Raw genomic sequence first — 15,719 nt, 5'->3', positions numbered from 1 at the left:
CACCCAGGTGCAAGACTCCCAGTGCCAGGACTGGGTGACAAGATTTTCCTGGCCAGGTAGGTGGTGCTCCCCTCTCATGGATAGGGCCCAACAAGGTCAGGCAGGGCCCCTCTCTGAGAGTCAGGTGGCCTATCCCTTCTCTCCAGGAGCCTTGGGACTCACGAGCCAGAAGCCATGCTGCTGTGGCTGACCCTCACCCTCCTATGGAGTACCACCTGCTGGGCACAGCGTAAGTCTGGCTGGGTCTGCCTCCCTCCAGCCCATCCCCCTGGTGGCCACCCTCACCCCGTCCAACGAGGAGACCAGAGTCTAGGCCCAGCCCTTGTTACAGACTAATTCTAGTCTCAGGACCGTCCCATCTGCCTGGAGGGGCTGCATCAAGTCTGGGCAAAGATCACCTGTATATTACTGTGTGTGTGTTGTTTTTTTCACCTGGTTCTTTTATCCATCTAGAGATGTATGGGAATGGAGGAGGAACGTATTTCAGTACCCCTGTAGACGAAGAAAATGACATAACTGGGATTCGGGTGTCTGTGGGCCCTATAGGCATATTTAAGAGGTGAGTAGGAGCAGGGCACGGCCCTGTCACTGCGACCCAATTCATTCCACAGTCTTGGGAACTTGGGGAGGGGGATCACCGCCTCTTCTCCAACATCTTCACTAGGCTCTTGATGACTCTTTGAGGCCACTTGAGTCCTTTAGTCATGAGCCACCAGCCGTCACCTTTCCATGTGTCCCTTTTCCTCACCCACCTCCTCTCCTGCGTGCTAACCTCACTTCTTTCTGTCTCCACCTGCAAGTCCAGTCATTGATCTCAAAAAGGGGGGGAGGTGATGTTTCTCCCTACTTTCTCCTTTCCACCCAAACCCAACTCAACCAAAAACGGCCTTTCAGTCTGAGAATGCCTGATGGAAAAATCAGGGGGGAAGGTCAGGGTCAAGGAGGAAAGGAAGTGAGGGTCAGTGGACCCCTGATTGAACACAAGTTGCCAAAAGTGTGTACAGGCAGAAAGACCAGGGACGTTCCCCTAATGTGGGGGTGATGTCCTTGCTCAAAGCCTGGGGCAAATCTTTGCTCTGCACTTAAGCGGTCCCAGGGACCTGGGAGAGAGAATGGGACAGAGAAGCTGGCACTACAGGGGACGAGTTGCGGGCATGGGAGGTGGAGGCGGAGGCTCTAGGACAAGCACCGAGGACACACAGATGAGTCCAGATGGGTGGAGCAAGTGGAACCCCCACCCTGGTAAGTGTGGGAGCTCACCTGCTTCTTAGGCCTGCAACCTGATCTACTTGGAGTGGCTTGGGCTCAGAAAGCCCAAGCTTGGCCAGGGGACAGCTCCCCACTCTGAACAATGATGACCGCTGGCACCACCTGAGGGTCATGGTGACCGGGCACTGTGTAGAACTCTCCTTATGGAGACCTCAGTGCCTGCCCCCAACCATCACTCCCACTTTGCAGATGAAGAAACTGAGGCACAGAGAGGCTGGATAACAAACCCAAGACCACAGAGTCCGAAAGCGGCAGAGCAGGGGTTTGACACCAGTACGTGTCTCAGGAACCCCAAGCCATATGCTCAGGGACTTGTATTGCAGTGACAGGGTTGCTCTCCTTGCCAGTGGCTGCGGGGGGGAGAGGTGATGCAGGGGTAGAGGCCCTGGGGAGTGGGGAGTCACCCTGGATCTGGGGTATTCAAAGCTCCCCCTTTCTCCCAGTATCCAGGTGAAACATGGATCCAACTGGAGCGAGATATATGGGGTCGCAGGCGGGAAAATGCAGGAGTTCCTCCTGTGGCCGAGAGAACACGTTATAGGGGTGTACGGCATGCACAGAGTTTACCTCCGGTACCTGGTCATATACACCGACATCGGGCGCTGGGCTGCCTTTGGGAAAGAGGATGGCCGCAGCTTCGTCGTCTACCCCGAGCAGCCCGAAAAGGTGCTCACAGGACTCTTTGGCCAGTATCAGGGTCTCGGCGTCACGGGCCTTGGTTTTAAGTGGGATAATCCTCAAGAAGAGCTTGACACTGAGCCACCAGAACAGAAGACGGGAAGTTGAGTGCTCCTGGGTCCCCAGGGATGGGGAGTGGGGTCACCTTGCTGAGGACGTCTGGCTAGTGGCGGGCTGACGGCACTGAGGTGGGACCCTGAATTGGAATCCAATAAATGAAGCTTCTGCAAGAACAGTGCTTCCAGGTGTGGTTCTTGGTCTGGGGTACAACCAAAGCCCTCTGAGTGTATGAGGGCTGAGTCCTGCGGGGTGGAACTCAGTGAACCAAGCCGCAGGATGAGACAGGAGGTGGGTCTGACACTCCAAGCCCTGGTGATTCTGCTGAGGATGCAGGACCTGTCTATGCAGACCTGGGCCGATCCTACAAGCGTTGAGGATTCCCGGCTCTCAGGATGCCCTGCCCCCGACTCCCCACCCCAAGCCCAGCCAGCAGGTCTCCGCTGGCCCAGGCTCAGTCCCAGACTTCTCTGATTATGCAAGGGGCTTCAGGGAAGTCATTCATTCATTCATTCACCCATTCACTCACTCAGCACACATTTGCCAAAACTTCACCCAAGCCAGGCTCTCCTGAGCACTGGGAATATAAAGAAGCCAGGTGTCCAGCTGAAGGGCACCCCATGGGGGATGAATGCAGAAGCATACGATAACAGATGGCTGTGGCATCTGTGTTAATTAGGATCCATGCAGGGCGTTGTGCACAGGCACCTTCCCAGAGGTGGGGTGGTGGAGGTGTGCTTCAGGGAAACCTTCCTGGAGGAGGCAGTGTCTGAACTAAGTCCTAAAGGCTGAGTGAGAACTGGCCGGGTGGAGATAAGGGGAAGAGGACATTCTAGGCAGAGGGATCAACATAGACAAAGGTGAAAGCCAGAGATAGCCAAGGGCAGCGCTCCTCGAAGTGTGGTAAATTGTTAGAGCAGCAACGGGAAACTAATGCAGACCCCCGACCTTGCACGTTCTTTGTATCCCCTGTCCCAAGCCTGGAATCCCACATGAGCGCTTGCCAAGGTCTGAGTCCCAGAATCCTCCAGGGTCAAGGCTTCCAAACACTTTGCACCACAATCCTCAGGAAGAAACACATTCTATGTTGTGATACAGAGCATGCCCGCATCGATCGATCTGAAATAGCCACACAGCCAAGCACCAGGCCCCATCTCACCTGGACTCCCGACTCACAGAAGCCTATTAGGACAGGACTTCCATTATCACCCTTTGCAAAAAGAGAAAACTGAGGCACGGAGAGCAGTGGCTCTAAGTCACACAATACGTGACAGAATTGGGCTTTAACTTGAGGAGGTCTGGCTGTAAAGTCTGGGATTGGAACCCCAGACCAAGGCAAAGATTTCCCAACCGATCCTCATCTTTCTGTGTGAGACATAAGCCGACATTTTTCTCTTCTCTACTTTAATTTTAAATGCTGGTGGAGAACCGCTTTGGGGTTTTAGCCTGGAGGCTATGGGGAAAATTCAGAGAATCCATGAACTTAGATGGGGAAAAATTACTTCTTTATTTCCGCTGTCTTCTGCTGGAAATTGTTTTTCATTCAAGTATGAACGTAACCTTGCACACCGTGCCTGTGACTTTTTCATATCAGTTACGAGTATTGTCCCATATATCTTGAACTGTATACTCATAACTATGTCAAAATTATGGATGTTTTCAGACTTGTCTTTTAATGTGTCAATAATAAAAGCACAGGAATTTATAGAACACCAGTAAGAAACATTTTGACGAGCGTGTCTGAGGTTGCTTTGCAGGACCCCCTTTTCTTCCCGCATGGGGGAGAAGCTGCTGGCGTGAGCTGGGGTGGGCGGGGGTGTTCCCATCCCACTTTTGCATCTGCTCTGTGTTGCCTGAGGACCAGTGCTGTTGCATAATGGTCTTGCCTTTCACTTGCTAAAAAAAAATCTGTTTTCAGTACTAAGGGGATTCTTGACCCCTTTCACTGGCTCCCACCTTTCTTGTGGCTGCAAGGAGAGACCATGCCTCCCCATATCTCCTGGTGTGGCAACAAGGATAGTCAGAAATGGGACAACGTTGACTTGAAAAGTGACAGCACTGATCTGCGTAGCAGTCACTGTCTTGTAATGGGGAGCAGATAGGACGACAGGAGGAGGCAGAGGAGAGTGGGAAGAAGAGGAGGAGGGAAAGGAAGAGGAGGAGAAGCAGACAAAGGCGCCAGCTCAGGGGCCGTTGTGTGGGCTAATTGCAAGGCAGTCGGTGGCACAGTCAATCCTTATTTGTGAGACTGTTCTCCGCAATTCCTCCATCGTTCCCGCAGCAAACACAGCGTGGCACCACCGAGTCAGGCGTTGGTTGAGACGCCCCACCTAGTCTCAGGACCTGGGGGTCATCAGGACGCAATCCTCCCACAGTGTACGGGCCCAGGGTCAGAACTGGGGGCAAGAGAGCTTGGGGGTGCCCGGACCCACTCCCTTGGTGACAAGGACCACGCGGGTTCACGGGTGTGCGGAACCTTTATTCAACACGGGCATTCAGGGTCGCTCTGGCCTTGTCAGGGGGTACCCGCTGAGTCACCTGGTGTCCTGGCCTCGCCAGGTGAGCGAGCACATCTAGCCACGAGGATGCCGCGCGCGATGCAACCTAGGACCGGTTCAGGAATGCGCCAGCGGTCTCGCTGTGACTCCCTTCCCCTCGCTGGTGGCCGGCCCCCCGGTTACCACGGCGGGCCCTTGGGCGGACGGCTTCTCTGGGGCAGATCCCCACTTGAAGCCGATCCCGGAGAGGCAGAAGAGCCCATGCTGGCCGTTGGCAGACAGGAGCTGCTGCCCGGCGGCGGGAGGGTGGGCGCTGAACCTCGCGCCCGCCGGGCGCCCGAAGGTGGCCTGGCGCCCCCTGCTGGTGCTCCAGCGCAAGTGTCGGATACAGGCGCGCGCGCTGCCGGCCACCGCGGTGATTCTCTCGCCCGACCACAGTAGGAACTCCTGCGCGCGGCCGCCGGGCGCTCCGTACCGCGGGCTCCAATGCTCCCCAAACTTTAGCTGGATGCTGGGGCGGGAAGGAGGCGGACTCACTGGCCCGTCCCTGCCTGCCCAAGGTCTCCGTGCCCCGGCACCATTCCTTCTCCCAGCTCTGCCAGCCCCACGTCTAGGAAGTCCTTTCTACTGTCTGCCCATTTTCTAGCCTGCACTTGCAGCCCGCTTCATCCCGCGGGAGTGGACAGTTCTTTCCCTTTTGTACCAACCGTCCAGCCCCTGGGCTGCGGCTGGGACTTCTCCCGATTCATTACATGCACTTCTGTCTCCTGAACAGGTGCTTTGCTCACCAGTGGTCACAGCCGCTTCCTCCAAAAGGTGTTGGAGGCCTGTGGGGACAGAGTCCCAGAGAGCAGTTTCCAGGCTCTCGGCCTCACGTGGAAAGGTGCTGGCTCGGGTAGTAGATGGCGGTCAGCTGTGACTAGTTGGCCGTCAGCTGTTACCAGTTAGCCATTAGCCACTGATATAACTGCCATGGCTAAGCTAGCAAGCGTGGATTGCAGCTAGCAAGGAGTGGGTTGGTTGGCAGAGAAGCAGACGGCAGGTTGCAGATCGTGTGGTTCCTGCTTCCTGTGTCTCCAACCCAGCCTCCAGCGAGAATATAGTGGTATGACTCCCCTATCTATGGCTCCGTGGGTGTTCCTTTTTGGCCTTGTCATATCCTGTGTTCTTATGAGGGCAGCGGGACCAGAGCCCCTGCATGACAAGGCCTCGTTGGGACACATCCCTCCTCCTCAGTCCCCAAAGAGTTTGGACCCAGGTGTGAGTGTGAGACTCACAGTTGAGGTCCTGGGTCCCCCAGCTGCTTTGGAGTCTGCTCCTGCGTGTCCTAGTGAAACAGGTAGACACCTACGAGCGGGCTGGGGCAGAGGCCACAGCCATTGGTGTTCTGGCCAGCGGCTTTCTGCTGCCCCCGTGGGAAAGACTCTGAGTGTGGGGCGCCTCCCCCCTGCGGCCCTCCTCCTGTGGCTGCATCTTGTACTGAATCTGCCCCGTTCACAATTTCCCCTGTCTGGGCCCCTCTCACAATTCACCTGGAGGGAGGCTGTGGCAGCCACCCTGAGCCCTTTGGCCGGTCCCTTCCCCTAAGCCCAATAGAGCACAGGTAGATCTTGACCCAAGCTGGGCCGTCGTTCTTAGGGCTAGAGATGGGCCAGTGAGGCTCCAGGTGGGCCTGACTTATGAATAGGTGGCTGTGGGGCAGCTGTATCCACCAAGGGACTGGGCCTCCTCTCTTGACTGGCTGAGGAGAATCGATGAACAAAGAACAGCAGAAAGATGGAGAAAGGTGGCCCCAGTGGTCTTCTAGCCAGGCTCTAGACCAGGGGTGTCCAAACTGCGGCCCGAGGCCAACTGTGGCCCGCAATCCATTTTTAATTGGCCCGCAGCAAATTCCAAAAATATATTTAGTTTCCTTAAATAAACCAGGTGAGGCAATACGTACTTCACCTCGAGTGAATGGCCCGGCTCTTTGTGTATTTTACCGCATATGGCCCTTGATAAAAACATTGAAAAAAGTTTGGACACCCCTGCTCTAGACTATTCCTAACTTAGCTTATTCCTGCTCTTACATTCCATGACACGTCCCAAGAAGGAATGCCAGATAAAACACAGGACACTCAGTTAAATTTGAATTTTAGATACACAACGAATAATTTTTTAGTGTAAGTATATATCAAACATTGCATTTTTTTAAAGTATAATTATGTCCCAAATATTGATTTTTTTTTTTAGTGTAAGTATCCATGGGGCATACTTATAACGAAAAACTATTTCTTGTGTATCTGAAATTCAAATTTAATGGGGTGTACTGTTTTGTTTTTGTTTTTGTTTTTTTCATTTGCTGAATTTGGCAACCCTAACCCAAGACACTCTGGGCACTGAGGGAGGAGAGTTCCCAAGAGGCAGAGGTCGGTGGGATCCGTCAGGATTGGGTCTGTCGGGGGGGACCACCCCTCTAGGACAGAGAAAAGGACCTGTGGGGGAGACAGAACTGCACACCATGAAGAGGTGTCTGTTGTTTACTACCAAGGGGCCCCAAGGCACCAGGAAGGGATCCTTTAGATGTTCCCATCCTGACACCCTGTGTGTGTGTGTGTGTGTGTGTGTGTGTGTGTGTGTACACACCTTTCCGAACTTTAAGCACCAGCCTCATTTAGGACTTGCCCCTCCCTCAAGGGAGGGAGCTTGTATCATTCTCTTCTCCCTCTAGCATCCCAGGCCCTGAGTGGGACGCGCAGGTAGGGTGAGGAAGGTGAGACAGAGGGCATGCTGCGTGGTGTCGGCAGGAAGGCAGGGACTGGTCTAGGGCTCCAGTGGTTTTGAAACCCTCCTCAGAGAAGCAGCACATTTGGAGACCATTTGGGGACCATTTGGGGAGTCTTACTCACCCCTTGATGAGGCCCATCATCCCTACGAAGATCCGGATTCCCTGGATCTCCCCTTGCTCTTCCCCCCTGACGTAGAAGTAGGAGCCACCGCCTGGACCCTGCATCTCTGCAGGCAGGTATGTGTCAGAGAGAGTGGGACAGAAAGTGAGATGACAGGGTAGCTCCTTGGGCCAGGGACTGCATCTTAAAATGTCTTGTCCAGCTTTGCATTCAGCTGATGTGGAGGCCAGGGCTGCGTGCTGGGCAGACCTTAGCGGGAGAGACAGAGTCTTACCCTGGGCACTGCAGACAGGACTGGAGAGGAGCAAGAGGACCAGGAACAGCAGCATGGCTTTGAGGTGGCACCCCAAGACTTGGGCCTTGGGGTCAGGAGCGACGAAGCTGGAGAAAATTTCAGGAAAAGCTCTGGGGAGGAGAAGTCAGGTGTGAGTGGTCCTGCAGCCCCTGGAGGTGGGCTAAGGGGAACTGAGGGGAACCTTCTTTTCCTACAGGCTTCAGGGCTTAATGAGAAGACAGTGTCCAGGGCTGTCTCACGGCTGTGCCACCTGCACAGTTGCTCAGACGGGTCCCCGCCTGGTCGGATGCTCTGATGTCAACATCCTGAAATTCTTAATAAGCTTTGATCAGGGAGCCCCACATTTTCATTTTACATTGCCCCCCCCCAAAGTATGTAGCCGGCCCTGGAAGAGACTTCCTTTCCCGAGGGCCCTACTCACCGCTGCTCCTGTTTCAATCTCCAGGTTGAAATCTCCCGCCTCCCCTTCCCTTCCAGCCCCCTGCCCCTCTCTCACCTGCTCTGTGTGGTCTGAGCCCCTCAGCCTGCCCATTTATACCCAGGCATTGCCCAGCCATGTCCACCGCCAGTGGGGCTTTGAAGGCTCCGCCCTTGGCAAGGGCTCCGTCAGGGGTGTCCTGGAGGGGTGCTGGTTGCTCAGTGTTTGTATTCCTGTACAAGTGAGCCCCACAGCCCAGGCCAAGGCCATGGGACACTGGAAGAACCAATGAGGGGTGAGGAGAATGGTCACCCTCTGTGACCAACCAAAGCGAAGGATGGTCCAAAGCCAAGGGATGTTTGCTCTGAGTGCCCAAGGTGCACACAGCCCTGGGCACGTGGTGAGGAAGAAAACACACAGGTCCTGCCCAAGATGACCCCCAAGGGATCAGAGACACACAAGCAACTCCCAGGAGCAGAAGACCCACCCCAGAGAACATGGAAACAAGCCTCCCACTCTTTCTTCATTGGGGTGGATTTGCCTGAGCTCTTTTTAGGTTCCCTACTTAAAAGATCTCCTGCACTGCCCAGTCCAAGGACTCACAATAACGCCTATTAATGGAGCCCCCACAGACATCTTGACATCACTTCACTGCTTTATTCCCATTGTACAGCTGAAGAAACAGTCTTGGAGAGGTTCAACATCCTGCCTGAGGTCATGCAGGGAGAGGGTGGCCAAGGCCAGGTTTGGTCCCAGGATATGTCCTTAACCTGACCCTCATCGCCATGGCCCATTGCCTGTACACCACGGAGATGCCAAGGGAGGGACGCCCACTGCTGGGCTCTGGGCATCCCTGCACTCTTTGTTTCTCCCAGCCAGCTTCCTGCCTGGGGGCACCACATGGGAGGATGGGCCGTCACCCATTCAACATGTGGGGAGCTCACCTGCTGAGCCCACAACCCCTGGGGCACTCCTAGCTCAGGGGCAGGGGCAGGGGGGATGGGCAGCCTTCCCCAAAGTCTGAGAAATTCCCCATGGGCTGCTGTGATGTGAGAAAATGGGGTTGGGGGAAAGCCTTGTAGGGGAGCTGCCAGCTACTAAAGCCCTCAGCAAACAGCCGTAGGGGAAAGGGCACTGGGAGAGGCAGAGGAAGAGGCAGACAAAGCGCTGGTGGTTCTGCTCGGCCAAGCCTGAGGCTGGGGAAGCTCCTGTGTGGGCTTTATTGCCCTTTAGGTTCCTTTTGTCTGCCTCCCCAAGATCGCTTCCTGGGAGGAGGGAGGTATGGGTTTCCTTTATTATCGCCATGTGCCAGTCAAAGGGCAAAGCACTGAGCAGCCATCTCATTTGATCCGACAGCAAACTCAGAGTAGACAATGTTTGCTCTGTCCTAGAGATGAGCAAACTGGGACCAAGGAGGGGAAGAAGGGAGCTCAGCGCTTGCCCAAAGTGAAGCAAGGATCCCTGCAGGAAACTGGGGCCTGCCTTCACCAATGAGAGAGCAAGAAACCCATAGCCATCTTGCCCCATTGGCTGGGGACAGCGTTCCCAGCAGCAATGGGGCTCTCCCAGTGTCTCCAGGGCTTTGTCTCCATCAGAAGTCTGGAGTAACCTGCCCAAGGGAACCTGCTGATCAGAGGGATTTCTCTGTTGATGGAGGCTGGTTTGGTAAGAAAGCCTGTTGCTTTCCTTTATAGATGGGCCAGTTCCTCCAGGCCGGGCAGGGAGTGGGCGGGGCTTGTCCCTGACCCCGGGGAGACTCTATCCTGGGGCAACGCAGTTTTATAGAGGAAGTCACAGATTTTCCCAAGGGTGGGAGTGATCCCTTTGGCTTAGAGCAATGGTTCTCAACAGGGGTTGATGGTGCCCACAGGGGACCTTTGGCCATGTCTGGACATTTGGGGCTCTTACAAGTGGGCGAGTGTTACTGGCATCTAGTGGGCAGAGGTCTGGGAAGCTGCTAAACATCCTTCAATGCACAGGATGGCCCCACATACATATATTAGAATTATCTAGCCCCCAACCTCAGTAGGCCAAGGATGAGAGCCATGAACGGGTTGCTTTGGCCTGCCCTGCCCTCCTCTTCCTGTGGGGTGCACCTCTCCCTCTCACTCCACGTGAGTCTGGTGGCGGTACTAGAGTGGGGTCCATCTACCCAGAGCTCCACACATTGGAGCCAGCGCATCTGCGCCCCACCCTACCCCAGCGCGCCCCTGGGCATCAGAGCTCCTTTCCTCTCTGATGCTGCTTCCCATCTCTCTGGGGTTTTTCAGGTAAGGAGGGGTTCTGTGATATTTTCTACATCAGGTCATACGTTGTAAGAGACTGGCAAATATTTTTATTGTGGTAAAATACACATAAAATTTACCATTTAAACCATTTTAAAGTGTCCAGTTCAGTGACATTAAGAATAGTCACAGGGTGGCCAGTTAGCTCAGTTGGTTAGAACGTGGTGCTGATAACACCAAGGTTGCCAGTTCAATCCCGGCATGGGCCATGGCGAGCTGCACCCTCCTTAAAAAGAACAAAACAACAACAACAAAAAAACAAGACTATGCACAATATTATGCAATATGACCAGTATCTGGCTCCAGAACTTTTTCGTTATCTCAGTAGAAACCCCATACCCCCTACCCATTAAACGGTCACTGCCAGTATTTTATCCCATTTATTTTATTGACCTTAAAAGTGTTTTGCATACAAAAGTTTTCTATGTGTTTTTTTTTGTTGTTGTTTTTTTGTTTGTTTTTGTTTTGTTTTGTTTTGTTTTTGTTTTACAGAGGTCTTTTATTTTTTTACACTTATGCCATGAATTCACAGGGAGTGGGTTCCAGCAGCTCAGGCTCCTTTCCGTTGGTTCTCACAAAGTGTGCTTCTCTGGGTGGGGCAGGCTGGCGTTTCAGTTGAACCCAGGTACCTTTCTCTTTGGCTTCCTTCTTTTTCTGATCATTTTCCTTCACCCATTTCAGGAAGCTATCTCAGCTCTTAGTGTGCTTAATATGCTCAATATAAACATTAATTCTCTTGGCAAGAATCTTGCCCTTAACTTGTTTATTTACAACAATGCCAACTGCACGCTGAGTAACACTGTAGACCCTTCCTGTTTTGTCATGGGAACATTTGTGGGGCACTCCTTTTTGAATGGTGCCCATTCCCTTGATGTCTACAATATCACCTTTCTTGTATGTGGCCAAAGCAACAACTCCATCTTTTCTAAAAGGCCTAGACAGCATATAGCGGGTGCCTCTCCTCTTTCCCTTTATGTTGGGCATTTTGACCAATTACTGGAAGATGGCGGTCCCACCCGAAAAGGAGCTCCCTTTATGGTTTTGCCTAGTTCTTCCAAAGTTAGATCATTCGACACTTTACAGAGTTCTGATATCCAACTGTATTCTCTCTGAGTTTTCCTGTTTTGTTTTTGTAATCAGCTTTATTGAAGCACAATTTACATACAATAAAATGCATCAATATTAACAGTACAGGTAAATAAGTTTTGACGAATGTATACACCTATGTAACTACCACCACATTCAAAATGTAGAAAGTTTCTGTCACCCTAAAAAGGTCCCCCAGTGCCCCTTGGCACGCTGACTCTCCCAAACTCAGTTCCAGGTCATTGATGTTCTGCTTTTTGTCACAATAAATTAGTTTTGCCCTTTCTAAAATTTCATAGAAATGAAATCATATACTATGTATGCTTTTGTGTCTGCCTTCTTTCATTAAACATTCTGATTTTTTACTATGTTATTTGTTCTTCAGTAGTTTGTTCCTTTATATTGCTGAGTAGCATTTCATTTTATTTATACTTTATTTAATCTATCCATTTTCCAGCTGGTGAACATTTGGCTTGTTTTGTGCCATTATGAATAAAGCTTCTATAAACATTTGTGTGTGACTTTGTGTAGAATTTTCATTCCTCCTAGGTAAATATATAGGGATGGGATTGATTACCTATAGGATAAGTATCTATTTAAGTAAGTAAGAAACTGCCAGGGGCAGATGGGTGGCTCAGTTGGTTAGAGCACGAGCTCTGGGCAACAGGGCTGCTGGTTCGATTCCCATGTGGGCCAGTGAGCTGCACCCTCCACAACTAGACTGAAGTCAATGAGCTGCTTCTGAACTCCTGGGTGGCCAGATGGCTCAGCTGGTTGGCTCAGTTGGTTGGAACGCGTGCTCTCAACCACAAAGGTGCCGGTTCGAACACTGCACCTTGAGCTGAGCTGCCGTCGAGCTCCCGGATGGCTCAGTTGGTTGGAGTACGGGCTCTCAACCACAAGGTTGCCGATAAATGCACATTTCCAAGGGATGATGGGCTGCACCCCCTGCAAATAACAACCGCAACTGGACCTGGAGCTGAGCTGCACCCTCCACAACTAAGACTGAAAGGACAACAACTTGACTTGGATGGAGCTGATGAGTCCTGGGAAAAACACACTACTGTTCCCCAATAAAGTGCTATTCCCCTTCCCCAATAAAATCTTTTAAAAAAATAAAGAAAGAAAGAAACTGCCAAACCACTTTCCAAAGTGCCATGTTACATTCCCACCAGCAATGTATGAGCGTTCCGGTGGCTCCACACTCTTGCTAAGTCTTGGCGTCGTCAATCTGTTACATTTGTGCCATTCTGCAACTAACGATGAGCACCTTTCTCTGTGTACCTTGCCCACTCATACAGCTTCCTTTGTGAAGTCTCCCCCCAGATCTTTAACCAGCTGTTTGATTTTTTATATTGAACTCCTTCTTCCTTCTGGCTGCTATCTTGGAGCATCAGGTGAAGACAGGATCTAGTGATGCACCAGTAACGCAGCTGTGGGCTCCTTCCCACTTCGACTCCATCTGCTTCTGCCTGGGCTCACCCACGGGCGTCTCGGACCGCAGAGAAATGTTAGGGCCAGGGTTGTCTTTTGTTTGGGAGAAGATGGATTTTCTCTAAGGTTTTTATTTTCTCATTTGCCGTTTGACATGTTCCGGCTACCTTGACATAAGTCCTTCGATAAATGCACATTTCTAGTGTTTCAAAGTTGACAAAATAGAAAAAGACGTTTTGGCAGCAGGGGGAGAGGGAATAGAAATTGAAATCAACTCTTCTATGAAATGTACTTTTTAAATAGTATTTTTCCTATGAAAAAGTCACACGTGTATTGCAGAAATTAGGAAATACAGCTCAATTGAATAGAAGTCCCACTACCCAGCAGTACTCACTGTTAACATTTTAACGTGTCTCCGTCCAGGATTTTCAGAGTGCATTTAGGCATATAAAAGGCTTTCAGTTTGATAAATAGGACACCCAGCCATTGAAGTTGGTTTTAGGGAAGAAAGAATCTCTCTGAGGAACAAGAGGAGGTGTCCAGAAAGAAAAGTTACCCAGGGCGACTTGAAACAAGAAAGAAGAGACAAGAAAATACAGACCTTGATGTTTTCAGACAACCCTGTTTAACGCTGATTGAGAGGGCGGGGGGAGGGGAAGAGCAGACAGGATTAGATATAATGAGGAATTCTATAGTAATGGGGACTAATTTCCAAGTGCTTCTTTGGAACTGGTTTCTGCTGAAGTGTATTATGATATGTGTTAGCAAGTCTCTGATTTGGATCTTTTACCTGGAATGAGAGGATGGATGGATGGATGGATGGATGGATGGATGGATGGATGGATGGAACACTAGCATTCATTGTACACCTATTTGGGGCCAGGCCTAGGTGCTTTCACAATTGTTATCTCATTGAGTCCTCACAAACACCTGTAAGGTTGCGTATTACTCTCCCATTTTCACAGATGAGGAAACCCAGGATGAGAGAGTTAAAGTAATTTACCCAGTGAGTTGTGGAATTTAAACCCAAATCCCACGATCCTTCAGCCTATCAGAGGGGGAGAGATGTCCTTTCCTGAGTGTCTCTGTAGCCTAAGTACCTAGTCACGTTAGCACTTGCAGAGCACCAGGGTTTCCTGAAGGTTTCTTTCCACTGCTCAGGAACTGGGGGACCCAGGCCCACACAGTGCCTTTGGCAAAGCCACCATGTCCCTGTGACTCCTCTCTCAATGACTCATTACAAGTTCAGAAATAAGGCCCAGGCCAGACCTGAGCCCCGGGTCCAGGCTAAGGAAGGGACTGTTCATTCTGCGTTCGGTTCCTGCTCCTCATCCTTAGCCAAACAGCCTGGCCTTTGGACAGAAGTCAGACTGTCAGCTTTCCGGAACATCTGAGTACATAATAATCACTTCCTTATCCATGTACTGGCTCAGCCCTACAAGGGACGTTTGTGTGTTGGCCATGAATTGTTTCTTCTTACACAACACTGAACCATGCAGCTCCCGGCCACTGACCTGTCCCTGGGCGGTGTCACTAGTCCCAGGGCCTGCCAGAGGCCCACCAGGGTGCACAGACTGGCCAGCCATAGGGGGTGCCCTTGAAGGACATTTCGCAGGGCAATCGTGATGGGCCGGGAAGCTAAATGCTGAGAGAAGCTGCTGGAGGTGGTGCAGTGCCCCCTCCACACCTACCCCACCCCCCTCCCAGGCGCCAGGACCCACACTTACTCCCCCCACCCAGGCACCAAGAGAACCCTCTTTGTCTGTTGCAATCAGCCCGGGTTAGGGGTGGAGTTTTATAAGCAGAACTGTCAGTCTTCTAAATCCTCTACAAATACCACCTGTGGATGGGGCCTGGGAAAGGGACAAAGGGGTCTTGTGTTTGTATTACAGTCAAGGTCAGGCTGGAAAAACCTTTCCATACATTTTGCTGTTGTTTCAGGCTCCTTCCTTCTAACTCACTGTTGGCAGAAGTGGGAGGTATGGCGGGGGGGTGGGGGAAGGGGGCCTGGGAGGCATCCCATGGGGGTGAGTGGAGTGATTTGCACTGTCTACTGCAGGAAAATGTGGGTGGATTCTGAAGAACACACACACACACACACACACACACACACACACACACACTCAGCCTAAATAAGGGCATCTGGACAGGAGTGGGTCCTGGCACAGAGCTGCATGATGTGGAGGCTCTGGTCACTTGGTTATTTGGGGAGATGGGGGCTGCTGTCTAAGATTGGAGGAGTTGAGATTTCTGAGGTGGCTTTGCAACAGGGTTATTATGAAAAAGAAATAGCTGGAGAATTCATTAGCAAAATAACACAGGAAAATTATTAGTGGGGGTTGACGGGTGGCTTAGTTAGTTAGAGCGTGAGCTCTGGGCAATAGGGTTGCCGGTTTGATTCCCACATGGGCCAGTGAACTGCGCCCTCCCCAACTAGAATGAAGACAATGAGCTGCCTATGAGCTGCTACTGAGCTCCCAGGCGGCCGGATGGCTCAGTTGGTTGGAGCATGTGCTCTCAAACCACAAGGTTGTCGATTGGACTCCCGCAAGAGATGGTGGGCTGCGCCCCCTGCAACTAAGATTGAACACGGCAACTGGACCTGGAGCTGAGCTGCGCCCTCCACAACTAAGATTGAAAGGACAACAACTTGACTTGGAGCTGATGTGTCCTGGGAAAAACACACTGTTCCCCAATAAAGTCCTGTTCCCCTTCCCCAATAAAATCTTTTTAAAAAGAAGAAACTTATTAGCGAGATAAAGTTATTAGACAAGACAAGGAATCTGAAAGGCCGGAAACTTCCTCCTGGAC

At 51.7% G+C, this 15,719-nt stretch overlaps 2 protein-coding genes across 2 annotated transcripts; one reads left to right on the top strand and one right to left on the bottom strand.

Annotated features, from left to right (window-relative positions):
- ZG16B (zymogen granule protein 16B) lies at positions 1–2,185 on the top strand. The gene is made up of 4 exons (XM_033101842.1): positions 1–56; positions 147–229; positions 454–559; positions 1,713–2,185. Exons 2-4 carry the CDS (start codon positions 175–177, stop codon positions 2,053–2,055), a joined length of 504 nt encoding a protein of 167 aa, XP_032957733.1. The 5' UTR covers positions 1–56; positions 147–174; the 3' UTR covers positions 2,056–2,185.
- A 2,285-nt stretch (positions 2,186–4,470) lies between these two features.
- LOC117019761 (prostatic spermine-binding protein-like) lies at positions 4,471–8,174 on the bottom strand. Its single transcript, XM_033101888.1, has 4 exons — positions 8,107–8,174; positions 7,665–7,795; positions 7,391–7,496; positions 4,471–5,013 (listed from the first exon to the last, which is right to left on the bottom strand). The coding sequence occupies exons 2-4, from the start codon at positions 7,717–7,719 to the stop codon at positions 4,620–4,622; spliced, it is 555 nt and encodes a 184-aa protein (XP_032957779.1). The 5' UTR covers positions 7,720–7,795; positions 8,107–8,174; the 3' UTR covers positions 4,471–4,619.
- Between the last annotated feature and the right edge of the window lie 7,545 nt (positions 8,175–15,719).

This window comes from Rhinolophus ferrumequinum (assembly GCF_004115265.2).
Source record: "Rhinolophus ferrumequinum isolate MPI-CBG mRhiFer1 chromosome 15 unlocalized genomic scaffold, mRhiFer1_v1.p scaffold_54_arrow_ctg1_1, whole genome shotgun sequence".
Taxonomy (NCBI): Eukaryota; Metazoa; Chordata; class Mammalia; order Chiroptera; family Rhinolophidae; genus Rhinolophus; species Rhinolophus ferrumequinum.
This window is presented reverse-complemented; position numbering and strand designations above follow the sequence as displayed.